General features: G+C 35.7%; 2 protein-coding genes across 14 annotated transcripts; one reads left to right on the top strand and one right to left on the bottom strand.

Moving 5' to 3' along the window:
• The first annotated feature begins 1760 nt into the window (after positions 1 to 1760).
• On the top strand, positions 1761 to 5138 carry LOC131946393 (uncharacterized). The gene is made up of 2 exons (XM_059307133.1): positions 1761 to 1839; positions 4579 to 5138. The coding sequence occupies exons 1-2, from the start codon at positions 1761 to 1763 to the stop codon at positions 5136 to 5138; spliced, it is 639 nt and encodes a 212-aa protein (XP_059163116.1).
• A 2661-nt stretch (positions 5139 to 7799) lies between these two features.
• Positions 7800 to 18751, bottom strand: LOC131946395 (uncharacterized). Of its 13 annotated transcripts, none has more exons than XR_009387704.1 (5): positions 18427 to 18598; positions 15072 to 15231; positions 14615 to 14718; positions 12894 to 13097; positions 7800 to 8016 (listed from the first exon to the last, which is right to left on the bottom strand). XR_009387704.1 is itself a non-coding variant. In XM_059307137.1 (5 exons), the coding sequence occupies exons 1-5, from the start codon at positions 15170 to 15172 to the stop codon at positions 7921 to 7923; spliced, it is 462 nt and encodes a 153-aa protein (XP_059163120.1). In that variant the 5' UTR covers positions 15173 to 15187; the 3' UTR covers positions 7800 to 7920. The 13 variants fall into 13 exon arrangements, 2 of the variants coding, with proteins under 2 accessions (XP_059163120.1, XP_059163121.1); XR_009387708.1 differs by having other exon boundaries at positions 18500 to 18514; XM_059307137.1 differs by lacking the exon at positions 18427 to 18598 and adding an exon at positions 13265 to 13318 and having other exon boundaries at positions 15169 to 15187.
• Positions 18752 to 19336: the final 585 nt, after the last annotated feature.

The raw sequence follows: 19336 nt of genomic DNA, 5'->3' as shown, positions 1-19336 counted from the left end.
TCAGCACGTTTAAATTTGGGATTGAGGTTTTTTTTTAATGGAAGGTACCTCTGTCTGAATACTTGTCTGCGCGGGCACTAAATTGGTCACATAAAGCCATTGCTCATGGTCTCGTAATACAATTTCAGACCCACCAGCGCTTGTTCAGAATAAGACGAAATGAAGCCGACACTTTAAAGAATGCCGCCACCTGAAGCCCTGATTACGTTGAATTACCTGGACAGCGGACAGCCCTGCTGAACAGAGAATTGCCCTGGTGAAGACAGCGGACGCATCGCCACCGCTTCGCCCCGGCACTGGGGTTGAATAACAGACCGCCAGCTACGTACACCTACGTCGGCACATACAAAGGGTAGAAGACCCATCGTCCAAGTTCCCAGCGTCGGAACGTTACGTCATTGTTCGCCACCGCATCAGACAGCTCCAGTTCATCGTATAACCACTCTACGTGGACGTCTCAACCAGCGTTGAGTTTGTTGCGTCATCACATTGACCAACGAAAGTTACGCCTACACCCGCCTCACGGGAATTTACATCAAAACTCGCCACAACCCACCCACCACAGAGGAACGCCAACAATTACATAACTTACACATACACTCAGTTACACTGCTCGCTGAGCCTTTCAACCAGTTACACATTACCACTAAGATTGGCTCAAGGCCAGTACACGACAACCTAGCCAGAACTGAGTTGCACATGATTGGATTCACACATACCATGAAACATAGACATACATTATCAAGCAGAGACACCACAGACGTCAGGATACCTACACAAGAACGAAAACAATGACATTTTTTTTCAGGAACACAGACACAAGATTTTATGTTTTTGTAAACTGTGCTGTCCCATTTTGTATTTGATTTACATGATTGATGTTAGGGATAGAATATAGTAGTAAGATAGATAGTTGTTGATGTATTAGATTAGTAGTAGACGCTGAAAAATATAATTTGTCAGCTACAGAAAGGGAGGGAGATATGTGATGACGCAAGATTACGTCAGACATGTTTAGCAGATATAGGTTAGCAGAAACAGACTATAGGCCTAGTTGGTTGGTTAGAGAGGCCAATGGGCGCACAGGGCTGACCGGTCACGTGGGACGGTCAGCTGACCACTGAGGCGTGGGGCAGTAGAGAGATTAGCGGGTTGATATGTAGATAGCGAGGAGAGAAGGTGTTAGGTAGTGGTTAGAGACGGTTGTAATTTGCAGAGCTACGGAACAGTTGGTTAGTGTTAGGATTGGTCATGGGAGTGCGTAGTAGTAGGTAGCATGTGGTATGAACAGTCAGTAGTAGAAGTAAATAGTACAGTGTAGATCAGTTAGGTAGAAACTTGAACATATATATCATTTTAATAAAGAACAATTATAGTTGAACTTGAACTGTGTGTTGTTGGAATCATTCGTTCCGGCCTCTCTTAAAATCCCCACCCTCACAACTGGTGGAGCGCGGGTCGAGTACAGGAAAGACTGGGTATATCGGGTTACTCATGACGGAGTACATCTGGTGTACAGCTTCCTTCAACTCAACACAACAGCAGGTTTCTTTAACCGGAACGAGTGGATTATCAATACAAGGGAACAGCCACCATGTCCAAAAAGATAAGTACCTTCCAAAATTTTTTAAACGTTTGGGTTTAGACTCGTGCTGGATAGCTTGTGCCAGCGGTTTTTCTGCCTTATACACTCTATTGTTACGCCCTGTTGCCTTAGTTTTGGTTTACTTTCCTCAACACACACACACACATACACAACCATGGAGGCAGAGTTTCAATGCTATAAACGGGGCATACCATTAGACAAGACAGGAGAAGAATTTGAAACATCTTTAGAGAGTAGGTTAAGAAACAAGATAGCCAAGATAGTAAGAAATGTCAAGAACAAAAGCAGAGTTAGCGTTAGAATAAGTGAAACGGAAAGTACAACACATAGATAACACGTAACTGCCCTAGTAGAACATCAACCCCATGACCAAGAATGTGACCCGGACCGTCTCCATAAATGATTTTGAACAACGGACATAAAAGTGAAGTCAAGTCGAGTTTTTGTGTTGATCTAAGTAGTCGAGGAAATCGACGTGAAGTCGATATAGTTGAAGTCGAAGTCAGTATAGTCAAACTGAAGTCAATTGTGTTATTGAAGTCAGTGAAGTATAAGTCTGAACTGAAGTCAAAGAAGTTATTTGAAGTCAGTCAATAAGTTGTTGAAGTCGTAGTTGATGTCATAGTGACGTAGTTGAAGTCATGTTGCAGTCAAAGAAAAGTCTTTGAAGTTATATCAAAGTCGTTGAGGTCATAGTAAAGAAGTGAAATCGTCGAAGTTATAGTGAAGTCTTTGAAGTCAAAGTGAAGTCTTTGAAGTCATATTGAAGTTGTTGAAGTCAAAGTGAAGTCTTTGAAGTCATATTGAAGTCGTTGAAGTCAAGGAAAAGTCTTTGAAGTCAAAGTGAAGACGTTTAAGTCGTAGAAGTTTAAGTCGGTCAGTGAAGTCTTTTAAGTTGAATTGAAGTGAAGTCGTCGAGGTCAAGTTAGTCTTCAAAGTGAAGTTAGTCGTCAAGTTGAAGTAATTGAAGTCGTCAAGTGGAATCAGTCGTTAAATTGAAGTCAGTCGAGTTACTGAAGTCGAAGTGAAATAAGTCAAGTTACTGAAGTCAGTCGAGTTACTGAAGTCAAAGTGAAATAAGTCAAGTTACTGAAGTCAAAAGTGAAGTCAGTCATTAAGTCAAGCCAGCCAGTTTTTCGTCAGAAGTCAGATACTGAGAGCTGCTCCACTATATGATCACGTGTTGATATGGCACGATACACACTCACATGTCTATTCTTTTTGTGAAGCTATTTCTATGCTCTAGTAGTGTTTACGTCTATTGAGTTTATTAGGCTTTACAGATTGCTGTTAGATTAGAGTGTACTGATTTTTTTGTATTTGGTCATTTTTTGTAATGTTATTTTTGTATGCTGTATGTACCGCCAGACAAATGTTCAGCACGTTTAAATTTGGGATTGAGGTTTTTTTTTAATGGAAGGTACCTCTGTCTGAATACTTGTCTGCGCGGGCACTAAATTGGTCACATAAAGCCATTGCTCATGGTCTCGTAATACAATTTCAGACCCACCAGCGCTTGTTCAGAATAAGACGAAATGAAGCCGACACTTTAAAGAATGCCGCCACCTGAAGCCCTGATTACGTTGAATTACCTGGACAGCGGACAGCCCTGCTGAACAGAGAATTGCCCTGGTGAAGACAGCGGACGCATCGCCACCGCTTCGCCCCGGCACTGGGGTTGAATAACAGACCGCCAGCTACGTACACCTACGTCGGCACATACAAAGGGTAGAAGACCCATCGTCCAAGTTCCCAGCGTCGGAACGTTACGTCATTGTTCGCCACCGCATCAGACAGCTCCAGTTCATCGTATAACCACTCTACGTGGACGTCTCAACCAGCGTTGAGTTTGTTGCGTCATCACATTGACCAACGAAAGTTACGCCTACACCCGCCTCACGGGAATTTACATCAAAACTCGCCACAACCCACCCACCACAGAGGAACGCCAACAATTACATAACTTACACATACACTCAGTTACACTGCTCGCTGAGCCTTTCAACCAGTTACACATTACCACTAAGATTGGCTCAAGGCCAGTACACGACAACCTAGCCAGAACTGAGTTGCACATGATTGGATTCACACATACCATGAAACATAGACATACATTATCAAGCAGAGACACCACAGACGTCAGGATACCTACACAAGAACGAAAACAATGACATTTTTTTTCAGGAACACAGACACAAGATTTTATGTTTTTGTAAACTGTGCTGTCCCATTTTGTATTTGATTTACATGATTGATGTTAGGGATAGAATATAGTAGTAAGATAGATAGTTGTTGATGTATTAGATTAGTAGTAGACGCTGAAAAATATAATTTGTCAGCTACAGAAAGGGAGGGAGATATGTGATGACGCAAGATTACGTCAGACATGTTTAGCAGATATAGGTTAGCAGAAACAGACTATAGGCCTAGTTGGTTGGTTAGAGAGGCCAATGGGCGCACAGGGCTGACCGGTCACGTGGGACGGTCAGCTGACCACTGAGGCGTGGGGCAGTAGAGAGATTAGCGGGTTGATATGTAGATAGCGAGGAGAGAAGGTGTTAGGTAGTGGTTAGAGACGGTTGTAATTTGCAGAGCTACGGAACAGTTGGTTAGTGTTAGGATTGGTCATGGGAGTGCGTAGTAGTAGGTAGCATGTGGTATGAACAGTCAGTAGTAGAAGTAAATAGTACAGTGTAGATCAGTTAGGTAGAAACTTGAACATATATATCATTTTAATAAAGAACAATTATAGTTGAACTTGAACTGTGTGTTGTTGGAATCATTCGTTCCGCCTTCTTAAAATCCCCACCCTCACACAACCCCTCGTAATGTTATTGGTGAAGCTTTAACAGGAATCAGCAATGATGTGCTAGCCCACATACCTAAGCCATCATCACTGTCTAGAAGCCTAAATTACCACAAAACCAGCAGAATAATAATTAATCCTACGTCACCCAGCTTTGACATACCAGATAAATATACATCTTTTGTTCTCTATGACACTGGGTCAAATGATCCAGAAAGAATTCTGGCACTAGGAGATCGAGAGCTTCTTTTAGAACTCTGCAAAGATACCATTTATGGTGATGGAACATTTGACAAAGTACCAGCCGTATTCTACCAACTCTACACTTGGCATGCCAAAATAGGAAACTCATACGCACCATGTGTTTACTTTTTACTTCTAAAAAAGAATCAAGAAACTTACATGAGGATGTTGGAAATACTGAAAGAATTAGTTCCAAACATAGCTCAACAAAAAGTTTTGGTTGACTTTGAAAAAGCATGCATGAATGCAGCACAAATTGCTTTCCCAGATGCTGCTATTAAAGGATGCTATTTTCATCTCTGTCAAAGCCTACTGAGAAAGATCAACTGTGTCGGCTTAAAGAGTGAATATGAAAGCAACATAGAAGTCAAGCTGACCTTAAAATCTCTTGCAGCTTTGGCATTTGTGCCAGTCAATGATGTAAGGGATATATTTGACAGATTAGCAGGAACTTTCCCAAATGAAGCAAGCTATAAAAAATAGTGACATTTTAACTTATTTTTTTTCCACATATATTGAAGGGGTTGTTGGTAGAGATCCTTTATTTCCCATATCAACATGGAATCACTATGAGGCTGCCTTAGATCAGTCACAGAAAACCACCAAACAATCTACCTACCCACGAACCCACCAACTAACCCACCTACCTACCCGTATATATATATATATATATATATATATATATATATATATATATATATATATATATATATATGTATGTATATGTATATATATGAGGTTATATGTTATATTGGGTAGGTAGGTAGGTTGGTTGGTAGGGAGGTAGATATAGGTACATCATGATTATGATGTGTGTTTTATCAGGGTATTTTTGTGCAGATGAATGTTGGTTCGAGAGATATAGCGAATGCATGTTTGATGACTCGGAAGAAAGAGAGTGAAGTTTTGCGATAGAAACGGGTTGTTATAGAATGCAAGCTTGGGACTAGGGAGCATGTACGAGATACTCCGTGTAATGCCAATATCAAGGATAGTTTTATGTTTATTTATACGAGAATAGTCGTTGAATAAATAGTGAACAAGAAAAAAATAGACGTTGTGTCAAGCGATTATCGCCTGTATCGTGGTGATATGAATGCACATGTTAGTGGTATGCTTTAAGTGGTAGTATATCGCGTCAGGTCAAACACAACACTCTCACAGCAGCCCTAACAATCATGTATAAATGTGTCATCTAGTCCTTATAGGTCTTTGTGCGAAAATTGCTCTTTGCGCATTTTTCGGTGTGCACACTTTTCTGTGCGTGCTTTTTCTGTTTGCGTTTTTTTTCTTTTTTTGCGCTTTTTTCTGTTTGCGCTTTTTTCCGTTTGCGCTTTTTTATGTGTGCGCTTTTTTCTCTTTGCTCTTTTTTCTGTTTGCGCTTTTTCTGTGTGCGCTTTTTTCTGTGTGCACTTTTTTCCGTTTGCGCTTTTTTCTGTGTGCGCTTTTTTCTGTTTGCGCTTTTTCTGTTTGCGCTTTTTTCCGTTTGCGCTTTTTTCCGTTTACGCTTTTTTCCGTGTGCGCTTTTTTCTGTTTGCGCTTTTTTCCGTGTTCGCTTTTTTCTGTTTGTGCTTTTTTCTGTGTGCGCTTTTTTTCTGTTTGCGCTTTAGCTTTTCCGTGTGCGCTTTTTTCCGTTGCGCTTTTTGTTTTGCGCTTTTTTCCGTTGCGGTTCTTTCTGGGAACCATATATATATATATATATATATATATATATATATATATATATATATATATATATATATATATATATATATATATATACATATATATATATATATAAACAAAATGGAAATCAACTTTTATTTTTGCTGCATAGTTATTTTTTTTTAAATCCATTAAAAGCCTCCAGTTCTTCCATAATGTACAGTGGCATTCAGAATCAGAGATGGATGCTACACAGTTCCATCCGTATTAATAATAAAAGCTGTAGATCCTCTCACATCTGATCGCTATATTTAGCTTTTATTTATGCGCATACATATTTTTAACTTTTTTACTTTCTCGTATATACGAAGTATAGAGAAAGTCTTGTAATCGTGCAAATAAAAAAATCGAGATTTTTACAAATGTCGTTTTACACCTCACTGATACGGAAAAAATAATAATTTTGAAATCTTGTCTGTGTGTCTGTCCGTGTGTAAACACGATTACTTGATTACCGTTACAGATAGGTTGATGAAATTTCATGTAGATCTATAAGTATTTTATCAAAATCGTAGATCCGTGTCAACTTTTGAGCTATTTCCGATAACCGGAAGTGGTACTTTTCCTACTTTGAATTTTTCAAAAGCCTATAACTTGAGTACTATTTCAGATAGATAAATGAAATTTCACATGTAAGTAAAAGATCTAATTCTCTACCTTCTGTTAAATTTTGAGTAATTTCCGTTGACCGGGAGTACTAATTTACACTATTTCCGAATTCTCAAAAAACTAATGTAAATTTTTAAAGTACTAATAATATTGAGCACTATTACTATTATGCACTTTTTTATTTGGCGTTCACTTGGTGTGCAATTCTTTTATCTAAGTGATTTTATTCTATTTTTAAAACATTAAGTATTTAAAATGGATTAAAAATCATGTCTATAGCCCGAGTTCCCATCCCCTGTTATTTTATATAAGAATATTCGAGAAAGTTTAGGGGAGATCACTCCTGGTTTATTTTTTTATAGTTATTCGTGCAAATGACTTGAATATTTTTTAACGCGTTAAAATAGATCTTACTTAGGTTAGGGTGTAGCGTTAGGGTTTGTGTAGATGGGTTGGGGATTGTTTTAGAAAATAATATAATAATTAATTATTTTTTTTGTTTAGATTTTTTATTTGAATTAATGAAATTTGACGCTTAGACCTACATTTTAATGTCAGTTTTTACTCAATTTCTTCATACTCAAGACGAAATATGCAAGCGCGTATATAATCTCACATCCTGTCGAGAAAATAAAGTTATTTCCTCTCAAGTGGAAGAGGATAAATATATCCTCAACCAGATGAGAGATGATCTTGTAACGTCCTCATCGTTCGCCGAAATTAGCACTGCCGTAATAAAACTGAGAGATAGAAAAAATATACCTTTTCTTTTTTTAAGGCCTGGTAGGGTATGAATCACCGTATGAAACTGAGTAAAAAAAAAGAAATTCAAACAAGTAATGTTTACTTTTATTTGTAATACAGCCCCAGTAGACATAGTGCCACAAGAGCTTCAAAAATTCAACATGTACAAATCAAACTACTTTGAAATCTATTTTTATCCGCCACAAGATTAATGTTTTTTATCAAGACAGTATAGGGGTGTTGGAGGTAATGGCTGTCTGCCCTGGCGTTTCCTTTCATCTGTCATTGCTTTCACACGTGCCATCTGAAATCACACATTTTATGTCCAATTATTTAATACCCCACACAAAGGCCTATTTATGCATAACTATAATTAAGGCAAAACAAATCTATCAAGATATTAAACAAAAAATACAAACATGTATGATAAGCACAAAATAAAACTATAATACATACTACAAACAGAACAAAGCTAACTACAAAATCAGTGAATATTCTAGAAATTTTAATTGTTCTGATTTTAAACGGCTTAACCCCTTAATCCCTGTTCCCAGTATGTAAAAAATTATTTGTGCTGATTTTCTCTCATCATACCTACACTGAATTTGAAGTATATAGTTGTTTTGAAATTTGGACATATTCGCGACATCAGGCACTAACGGACCAAACTGTAATTATAACTGTAAATTATGATTTATTTTTTTTAGTCCGGGTCATTTTACTATTTTTACTGACACGTGTTTCTGTAAATATCTACACACACAAAATAAAATATCATAATCTAAACATTTGGACATGAAAGGAGATGTAGACTTGTAAAATTCATGAAAACTATAGTTTTAGTTGTTCGGACATAGAGTTACACTAGCCGTCCCGGCCAGGCCCTGCACTGGCCTCTGTGAAAAACCTATCTTTAAAGGACCATGAAGTGTGTTTAGTAATCAGCATATACCCGACATTGCCCACCCTAACTACAACAAACCAAAACTAAAAACAACCTAACCACAACCAACTAAAACAAAACAAGACAAAACGCAAACACAACCACAAACGCAAACCCAACCACAAACAAAAAAGCAAACGAAAACAAACCAAATCCAAACACAAACCTAACCACAAACGCAAATTCAAACTTAACCCAAACAAAACACAAACATAAACGCAAAGTAATCAGTCTAGCCCGTGGCGCCAAATCGCACCATGCTGGGGTGCCGGCGGAACCGCCTGTCTCAGCTTAGTAAACGACTATAGTACCCCAACGTATCCATGTGCTATTGCACTCACTTACTTAAACGTACGTAAGCGCCACAGCAAACACGGCAAGGCCCGGGGCGCCAAATAGCACCCTGTCAGGGTGCCGGAGGACGCCTGGATTTGATTCATTTAAAGACTATAGTAACCTTTCTTATCCATAGTCTATCGCAATGTTTAAAGCGAAATTATGTACCATAGCGCTCACGGGATATGGGACATTTAGGAGCTGGCTTTTTAACTGTTATTGATTTTTTTTTTTAATTAGTAAACAATACGTTCATTGTATTATAGAATAAATAAAAGGCAGTATTAAAAATACCTACAACATTGCACTTGATCAATCCCCGCTAATTATGTAATTATTTTATTCCAACACCAAAACAAAATAAATAATAAATTCTTTTCCACCTGATGTCATGTTTTTTAAAGGGAAGTAATAGTATTTTCCTACATTATCAAGGGAAGTAATATAAATAAGTGCTAAAGGACTAAGTATACATAATTTTCAGACATAATACAATTATTACTATCAGTTTGAAACGTGAAAATTGTTTTACAAAACTTTCAATATTAATTTTTTAAACTATGAATTTAGACAATGAGCACTTTAAGACATTTAACACTTGACGCCATAGAAGTATTATTTTTTCTTTGTAATCCTTGGTTACATACATACAGAATTGAACTTTATATATTAGATAACACAATGCTTAAATAACTGACTTAAATAGAAACGGATAGTTCCGATTTCTAAAATTGACAATGGCTTCGTAATAATTAGTTTTATCCCTGTACCGAATAGTTAAAGCGAAACTGGTCGCCATTTTTTGTAAGCGCATGAGTCGTGAGATGGCTTTGAATCGAACGGCCTAGTATGTGTTAAGCAAGGGATAGGGTTTATTGATGCTTGACCCACAGTTTTATGGTTCATTCCTTACTGTTGTGTTGGGTTATTTTACTTGTGAGTGGTTTAATACCGTTTTTATGCCATTCTATATAGTAGTCAACTTTCACTTCTTGGGGTGATCTTTGTTGGTCCCCAGGGGAGTGTTAAGTTTATTCCAGTCGATATAGATGAGCAGGGAAGTTAATAGTATGTATTCTATTTTACGTGAGCCTTATGTTGAGGCTGATAACTGTGTCCTTTGAGCTAGATCTAGTAGTTTAGTGCTCAGTGTCCTGGTAATTACATTCCAGGTTGTTTTTGTTGTTGTTTTTTTTTAGTTTGTTCTGTGTGAACTACTTGTGGGTGGTTAATTCAGATTAAAATCTTGTCACCCTTTATTGGAAGGTTCAATTTGTACAATATCCATTTTATTTGCAATGGGGTGTCATTGCCTTGTATATAACCGATTATAACCATTTGATATTTTATATGATTTTCGTGTATTTGTTCTCTTTTCAGGTTTGTAGTCGGATTGGGTGTTTAGTCTAGTTGTTTTGTTTGGTTATGTTTTGTTGTATTTAGTTTAGTAGCTTTTAGCTTTATTTTGTAATCTTGAATTATTTTATAGTAAGTTTTGGTTCCATGTGTTTTGTAAAATAAATTCTATAAATTATTAGCCTTTTTTTACTTTCTCGTACATACGAAGTATAGAGAAAGTATTGTAATCGTGCAAAAAAATAACATGAAATTTTGACAGTTTTCACCGTTTTACTCCTCAGTCCTTCATCACATCCGGAGTATAGGGGACTTATTTTAATCAGGCAAAAATTATAAATACAAATATATAAACATTTTGGCGTTTTATGCGTTATCGAGTCGTAAAAACTGGACTTTGCAATTCTGTCCGTTGTCTGTGTGTCCGTGTGTAAACACGATAACTTGAGTACCGTTACAGCTAGGTTGATGAAATTTCATATAGATCTATAAGTATTTTATCAAAATCGTAGATCCTGATCAACTTTTGAGCGATTTCCGATAACCGGAAGTGGTACTTTTTCTACTTTGAATTTTTCAAAAGCCTATAACTTGAGTACTATTTCAGATAGATAAAAATGAAATTTCACATGTAAGTAAAAGATCTAATTCTCTACCTTCTGTCAAATTTTGAGTAATTTCCGTTGACCGGAAGTACTAATTTACACTATTTCCGATTTCTCAAAAAACTAAGGTAAATTTATTAAGTACTAATAATATCCCGCACTACTATGCACATTTTATTAGGCGTTCACTTGGTGTGCAATTCCTTTTTTTTTTACAAGATTTTATTCTATTATAAAAAGTTTAAGTAATTAAAAATGGATTACAAATATTGTTTACGTCCTGAGTTGCCATCCCTCGTAGTTTTATATTAGAATATTCGAGAAAGTTTAGGGGAGATCACTCCCGGTTTATTTGTTTTATTTTTAGCATAAGACTAAAGTTAGGGTTTAACCACCGTGGGTTTTACCACGCTTGCACTGACCGGATAGTTTATTAAGATAAGCCTAGGATAGAAGATATTAGTTATCACCCCTGTTAGGGCTTACATATATTAAATCTGGAGCCCTAAATACCCTCTGTTTAAAGATCTGTGCAATGACATTAATTCTGATCACGAAATTCTGCTTTTCTTCACTATAGTAAGCTGGCTGTCAAAAGGAAATGTTGTGAATCGTGTTTTTGAATTGAACGGCGAAATCAAGGGAAAAAAATATTTTAAGACTGGTTGGAGAGAGTAGCATACCTATCAGATATATTCGAACAGCAAAATCAGATTAACCTGAGGAGTCAGGGAAAAGAAACAAATATTATCTCTTTTCATGATTATTTCGTGGAATTTTTATCAAAGCTGTAACCTTGGCGAAGAAAAATAAATCTTTGAAATATTGCCATGTTTGAGACACTGCAATCTGATTGTGAGATAAATAAAAATTTGACAGATGAGATGTCTGGACATCTTGAATCTCTTGAAAACCAATTGCAGCGTTATTTTCCTGAGCCTGAAGATGCAGCATTGATGTTGCCAGCATTTCTGATGTATTAAAAGATGAATTCTTGGATTTGCTGAATGATTCTGTGGCACGTACCACGTTTAAAAAAACCTGCTCACACTATTTTGGAGTAGTATGCACCATTCCTACCCAACCATGTCATTGACTGTTTTTCAAGTTTTAGTTCCTTTTGTGTCTACATATCTTTGCGATAGGGGATTTTCAACACTTCTCCAATTAAAACAAAACAAAGAAATTAAATGTTGAGAATGACATGAGTTTGGCACTAACAAAAATTCAACTGCGAATTTCAAGGCTAGTTAACAGCATGCAATTTCACCCATCTCATTGAAACAGTTAAATAAAATAATTAAAATTATACTAAAAATTCTTATTTTGGTGTTTATTAATTTCCTTACTAATTTTGACTTTTTTATTCTATGGGGATCGCGGGTCACTTACTTTGTATAAAAAGGGGTTGCCACTCGAAAAAGTTTGGGAACCTGTGTTCTGGAGACTAAAAATTATTTTGACAAAAAAAAATGTTTTCATTATGGGACCCTTACACTGTTCCAGCCAGCACTGGATCGCATACAGGTCTAAATAAGTTACGACACTAAGACTGTTTACCTGTTTAGAGCTATGCTTATTCTGTATTTTGATATAGTCAGATCTAGTGTAGGTTTCATAGTTTATTTCTTGTAATTAAAAAAAAAACACATTTTTGACAGGTTGTTAAGCCCTGCACTCTTCTGATTAAATGTGTTTCAAACTTAAGATTTCAACTTTTAAAAAAGCTCTGGGACCATTTTAAAAAAAAGTTAAACATACCTATTGCTATCAATATTCTATGCAACTTTATAAAAATCTTTGAGAAAACACCAATGAGATGTTTACATGTGCTTTAACGATATTGAATGATTCAATACACAACCCATACCTGCTTCAGTTTGATAGCAAAGGCAGCTCCAAGTTATATTATTATATTGTACTGTTCAATACACCACATACCTGCTTGTCTCTGATAGCACATTCTGCAAAATCAGCTCGAAATTTGTCACAAACAAAGGACGCTTTAGGGTAGGGGACAACACTGATACATTTCTTGAAATCCTCATAATATATATTACAAGGGCCGCGTCTAGTGCCGTAGCCAGTCCAATCAGCTGTTGCATCAGTAAAGGCTGTGTGAAAAACTGGGAGTGCCATCTCACACTATAAAAAGAGCACATTATATAATGTTAGTATTCAACTTAAACTCAAGATATACAGGCCCTGATGCCAAAACATGCCAGTTACCTACATATTTTCCCCCTTTCTTTCATTATGTCATTAAAAGTGAAGACAATTTTATTTTAAAATTCAATCAAGAGAAAACCAACCTGAAGTTGGAAACTGACTTTTATCAACCCTAAGCTTAATTTGTGATTGCTATACTGAAAAAGCATTGTATAGAGGACATATTATACAACATATGGAAAATCAAATGCATGTTTTTTATACATTACGAGCCGACCCGCGGTGTATCATACGCCGCTATTTTTTATTTAGTTATTTTCTACATTTCAGTAATTCATAATTTGTGAATTCGACAGTACCAATGCTGCCACTGAAAATATTTGCTTTAAAACACTATCAGTAGGTCGCTTAGGACGATACTACCCCCACCCTCCTTTCCCCCAACCCCTAACCTACACCCCCCCCCCCTCCCCTGTGAAAGCAGCCTCCTCTTAGTTACCTCCCCTAAGTTTAACATCGTTTCAAACTACATTATCTGCCCCTAATAGCCGTCACTAAACCCGGCTCTACGATTACTGTAAACATTTAGCGTGAACCACAGCTCAACAGACCATGTAGGGGTGGGGTGATAGGGAGCGCGGTTACAGCTTGTTTTCTAGCATCTCCAAGAAGAGAATTATATATATATAGATATTTCAATTGAATCCTGAAAATCAATCCCCAAATTTTACCAACCCCGAAACCAAAATTTGAAATTTATAAAACCCTGAAACTTAATGTTGCACAGGATTTTAAAATAGACAATAATTTTATTACTTTTTTTTTAGACATTTGGTTCATATTATGTTCACATTATTATATTCTACATAGTCCTTTAGTGGCAATCTCTGTACCAATCTTCAATCAAAAATTAATATCTAAAGTATTGTGTATATAATAAGATTTGTTTAAAAATATTTTTAGACCCATATCTACCCCCTAATGTGCTACTCTACAGTTCCACCCCACCCCAATGCACATAAAGCACATTATCTTGTTTAGAAATTTTAGTAGGCCTAAACTATAAAAGGTGGTACACATGTACTCTCAGGGTTCATAGAATATTTTGAAAATGAAATTCCAGACTTTTTCCAAAACTTTTGTTGAAATATTCAAAACTATACAGATGTGAGTGACTAATTAATAAAATGATGCAACATGTGTACCCTCATTATAAGTTAAGTATAATGACATTTATTTTAGGCAATTGAGCTAATGTTTATATTGAACTTTCTCTAGCCAAATTGATAGAAAAAATGATTTTTCTACCCACTCCCCAACACTTGATATTATTAAAATAATTGATTAACATGAGGAAATCATTTTTTCCAACACTCAACCTATTTGTTCATGATCTAATTGTATTGTTTTCAATTAAATTATTACTATTAGTCATATGAATTAGGCATTAGAGAGAGTTAATACTTAAATAGAATAATAATAAAGTATTTTACTAATTTAGGTCTGCTGTTGTTGAGTAGCCTAAACTTATTTATCCTTGGTCCTAGATTTAGCAAATAGTGTTTTGGAAACAATAGGCTAGATAAAAAAAAAAATTCTGAGGAAAAAAACAACAACACTCTGCAGGTTGTAACCACACCATTATTTATGCTATTAAAAATTACCGGTATTAATTTCCCCCCTCCACACACAAGACACGTTGGAGGAGTCACTGTTAGTCAAAGTTAGTACGTAGATTAAAATTTACTTTATGATAAAGATCTATTCTAGATTCTAGATTTAGACTAGATTCTAGAATCTAGCTGCACATCGACCTAGAGTTCTAGATAGATTTAGAATTCTAGTTTTAGATCGAAATATAGAAAGTCTAGTAGCTGGTTTATTTTTAGGATATGGCTATCGTGAATCATCTCTCATGTGATGTTGCAATGCCAGTCACTGAGCAATCACCTTTTCCTGATGATTTTAGCTACCAATGAAATTGGTGTGTTAGGTTGTAAGTTAAGTTATTAGTATATAGTATAGATCTAGATCTAGTAATCTTTACTCATTTTATAGTTAGAAATTAGGGTTAGGCGTCTAGACTCTCTACTACTACTATTACTCTAGTCTAGAGAAGAGGGTTGGGGTTGTAAATAAATGTATAGATCTAGATTCGGTAATCTATCGTTTTGGGTACGTAAAATCGCCCACGGCTAGTAATGTACGAAAAAGTTACCTCATTGTCAAGGCTTTAATAGAAGTATATTCAAGTATATTGTGATATATTTGTGTCAAATATTATAGATAAATGAATAATAAACCTAAATCAATGGCTAAATATATCAATACTAGCTGTATCCCGTGCTCCGCCACGGTAAATCATTTTTAAATATACCAACTTTGGAACAGAACAAAACTAAACACAACACAAACGAAGGAACGAAAAAAAAAAAAAAAAAAAAAAAAACGAAAAAACGAACACAACACTCATAACATAAACACAATTTAAATGCAATCAGAAAGGCATAGTGCTCACAGTCTAGCCCGTAGCGCCAAATCGCGCCCTTTCCGAGTGACACAGTGAATGACTACAAAACAGAGGCCTAGCGACCCTTTCCGGCGCCCGGGGACAAACTTTCGATTTGACCCTCCCTCAAACTTACGATTTGCACCCCCTCCCCTCAAAATTTCAATTTCCACCCCACCCCCTTAAACTTTTGATTTGCATTCCCCTCAGACTTTCGATTTGCACCACTTTTGATTTGAAATTCCCCCCCGCTCAAACTTTTGATTTGCACCCCCTAAAACTTTCGATTTGCACCCTACCCCCCTCCCCCTCCGTAAAACTTTCGATTTCCAACCCCCCCCCCCCCCTAGCTACGCCTCTCTTATAAAACCCCAGCTTGTCCGCAAACCGAAAGATAGAATAATAATAAATAATATACAATAAAAAATAGGCAATATTTAAAATATCCGTGTTTACCTACCATATATCACTTTATCAATTCACGCATTTTTTTCCCAGTATTTTAATTTTAAAAATTTACAATTGAGTTTCATAACTAAAACCATTGCGCACCCAATGTCTATAATGGTGCGGAATAGTTGATTAAATCCTCCTCAAAATGTGAAATTATTAAAATTTAAGGAGTCGCCTGTTTTTCACATTACTAGATCTAGATTTAGAATCTAGTTGCGGGCGATTTTACGTACCCAAGCCAAAACGATAGATTACCTAATAATTTCCCCTTGTTATTTTTAAGATCTAGATCTAGGGTAATCTATCATTTTAGGTACGTAAAATCACCCGCGACTAGTAATGTGAAAACAGGTGACTCAATACATTTTAATATTTATTTCACATTTTGAGGAGGATTTATGTTTTGAAAAATACAAAAATGTTTCCTTGTTTCATTTATGTACCTGTTTTTAAACAATTGAATTAGGGATTTAGGTAAAAAAACACTAATCATCATATAAAAATAAAAATTACATATTCTTGTAGAGCTCAACAATATGAAAACAAAACAAAAAAGATTTTCTGTCTAGCTCAAATAGTTTTTTTTTAGCGAATTTTTTTGTGAGGGGTGGAATCCCCTTGCTTTTGCATTGGCCAATTGTGACAAGTCATGGTATGCCTGAATAAATTGAGCATAGTTATTTTACTTGCAGTTGTATTTTGTTCATATTTGCAGAGTTTAGCTAGAATGATATATAGAACTTGTATATGCTGTTGAAATAAATAAAAATAATACAGAAGTATATTTTTGTGTTGGCTTCCTTCCATAACCCCAAAAAAACTGTGCTGCGCAAATATGAAAATGTTTCTAAAGCAATGTTTTACAGTGAATGAAAGGACTACAAAGTTAGCAATCTAAAGTAAATGACTTGAACACTGAAATGTGCATATAACTGCCCCATTATTTTGGGCAGGTGAAGTAGAGTCCATCTTTAAGACATTATGTTATAAAACTGTGCTGCGCAAATATGAAAAAGTTTCTAAAGCAATGCTTTATATAAATACAGTGAATGAAAGAACTACATAGTTAGCAATCTAAAGTAAATGACTTGAACACTGTAATGTGCATATAATTGCCTTATTATTTTGGGCAGGTGAAGTAGTGTCTATCTTTAAGCCATTTTGTTAAAAGTGAACTGAAGTTATCTGATCAATGTTTTTATGTGTGTATTGTGTATGAATTCTGATTTTCAGCATATAAATATAACTGTAAGTAAGGGTAAGTAGAACTTGAATACTTAAAATTACAGTTAGCACATTGCTAGTGTAGTGTATTCTAGCAACAGACAGGTAACCTATGGCCTATGTCTGACTCAGCAAAATTTTACTTCAAGCAAAACTAGAACCAGAGTTGAAAAAATGAAAGACAGGTATATTAACATATGTTTAACACTACAAGTAGGAGATTTGTTTGTACATTACATTAGAATACTGTTGTTAGTGTATCAAAACTAAAAGCCGGCAGATCGGGATGAAGAAATATAACATTGGAGTCAATGTGGGCAACGTGACCTACTTACGGTGACTACTTTCAAATGAGTATTTACTAATGTTTAAGTCAAAATATCCAAAAATAAATATCATTTCTATAAAAATGGGATGTATCTGCTTTGGAAACTTTCATTATCTAAATGGAAACTTTTCAAAAATCGCGCTTTTAAAGCATTTGAAGTTAACCTTTATACCGCGGTAAGACCAAAGCCGAGACAGCATGCAATCAGATCGCTAAGCCATCAAAACAACTGGACAAAACATTCTACTTTTCATTTAACATTAGGAAATGACCTTTTAAACTTAATTAATTACCATAAATTAAAAACTTATTAGTATGCAAAACCAAATCTCGTGCGCCCGGTATCAGAAAGTAATGGGAGATTTCGGGTCATGTTTTTACCGCTATCTCGGCCGATACCGACAAGCCTAATTGAATTAAAACTTTTCAGTAATAAATGAACACCAGCGATGTTTCCAACAGATGCAACCATGCTCATTTACTATAGCAGCCATCTTGTTAAAGTTCTATTTTTATAGACTTATAGCGCGAGATTCAGGGGGAAGTCACTCTATTTTACAAATGGCTGCTGTTTATTATAGATCTAGCAAATCTTGCTTGAAGACACTGCTGTTTAAGTTAATTTCAGGCCTATATTGATATATTATTATTTAGCCATTGATTTAGGTTTATTATTCATTTATCTATAATATTTGATACAAACATATCACAATCGTCAATATACTTCTATTACAGCCTTGACATTGAGGTAACGTTTTCGTACATTAATAGCCGCGGGCGATTTTACGTACCCAAAACGATAGATTACCAGATCTAGATATCTAGATCTAATCTAGTAGCATATGAGTAATAAATAGCCTGAACGTTAGACGAGGGTGTGGAATATATATTTATCTAGGATCTAGATAGATCCTAACCCTAACCCTAGATCTAACATTTTCTAGATCTAGATTCTAGGATATTTTTAACAGTTTACCTTCAGAAACAACAAAGGTCACTTTTTCGTTTCTTTATAAGAGAAGCAGCAGCTTCCTGTAGTAGACTGTTATACCGCGTTTACACTTGCGACATGTATACTGTACATTTCTAGGAAAAAAAGAATTCTCGCTATAGGGCCTAAGATAATAGGGGAGCCTACTCACTTATTGCGAAGTTTTTTTCTAGACGTGTATAGTATTAGTATACATGTCGCAAGTGTAAACGCGGTATTACTGTAGACTAGACTAACCTTAGAACTAAATTCTAGCGTTAGAGGGTCATCCATAATAAATGACGTCACGCTTTTTTGACGATTTTTACCCCCCCCCCTCCCCTCCGTCACGGTGAACGGAAAAAAGTCATATGAAAAAAAAAAAAACCACAGAAAAAAAGTCAGTTTTTGCTAGGAAAAAAGTCACAGAAAAAAGTCACAAAATTTTTTTAAAGCAATATTTTGATTTAATTGTTAAGAACTGTAAAATTGTGGATGTTTTATTGGTGTGGGTTGTTTTTGTTTTAGTAGCATTTTATAAACGTAAGATCATTATGATTTATTACAATAATACGTAAAAATAATCTGACGAAATTTACACAGCAACATCACATTTTGTTACATATTAAGTTAAATACGCGGTAGAAAAATTAATTACAAAAGAAATTTTGGCACATCATTGTGTTTTGCATATTTGTTTTTGCCGTTGGCCATTCCTTGGTCGGCTTCTC

The sequence above is a fragment of the Physella acuta genome, unplaced genomic scaffold (genome assembly GCF_028476545.2).
Source record: "Physella acuta isolate Inbredline_101_S28 unplaced genomic scaffold, ASM2847654v3 ptg000557l, whole genome shotgun sequence".
Classification (NCBI taxonomy): Eukaryota; Metazoa; Mollusca; class Gastropoda; family Physidae; genus Physella; species Physella acuta.
Note: the sequence above shows the minus strand (reverse complement) of the source record. Positions and strands in the feature narration are given on the sequence as shown.

What these genes read in the sequence shown, in the direction of transcription:
- LOC131946393 (XM_059307133.1), top strand. Translation starts at nt 1,761, where the DNA reads ATGGAGGCAGAGTTTCAATGCTATAAACGGGGCATACCATTAGACAAG. An exon ending in ATTTGAAACATCTTTAGAGA is followed by an intron (nt 1,840 to 4,578) that starts GTAGGTTAAGAA and finishes TTGACATACCAG; the next exon opens with ATAAATATACATCTTTTGTT.
- LOC131946395 (XM_059307137.1), bottom strand. An exon ending in ACAACAGCAGACCTAAATTA is followed by an intron (nt 13,319 to 14,614) that starts GTAAAATACTTT and finishes ATGCTTTTTCAG; the next exon opens with TATAGCAATCACAAATTAAG. An exon ending in AAGTCAGTTTCCAACTTCAG is followed by an intron (nt 13,098 to 13,264) that starts GTTGGTTTTCTC and finishes CTCTTTTTATAG; the next exon opens with TGTGAGATGGCACTCCCAGT.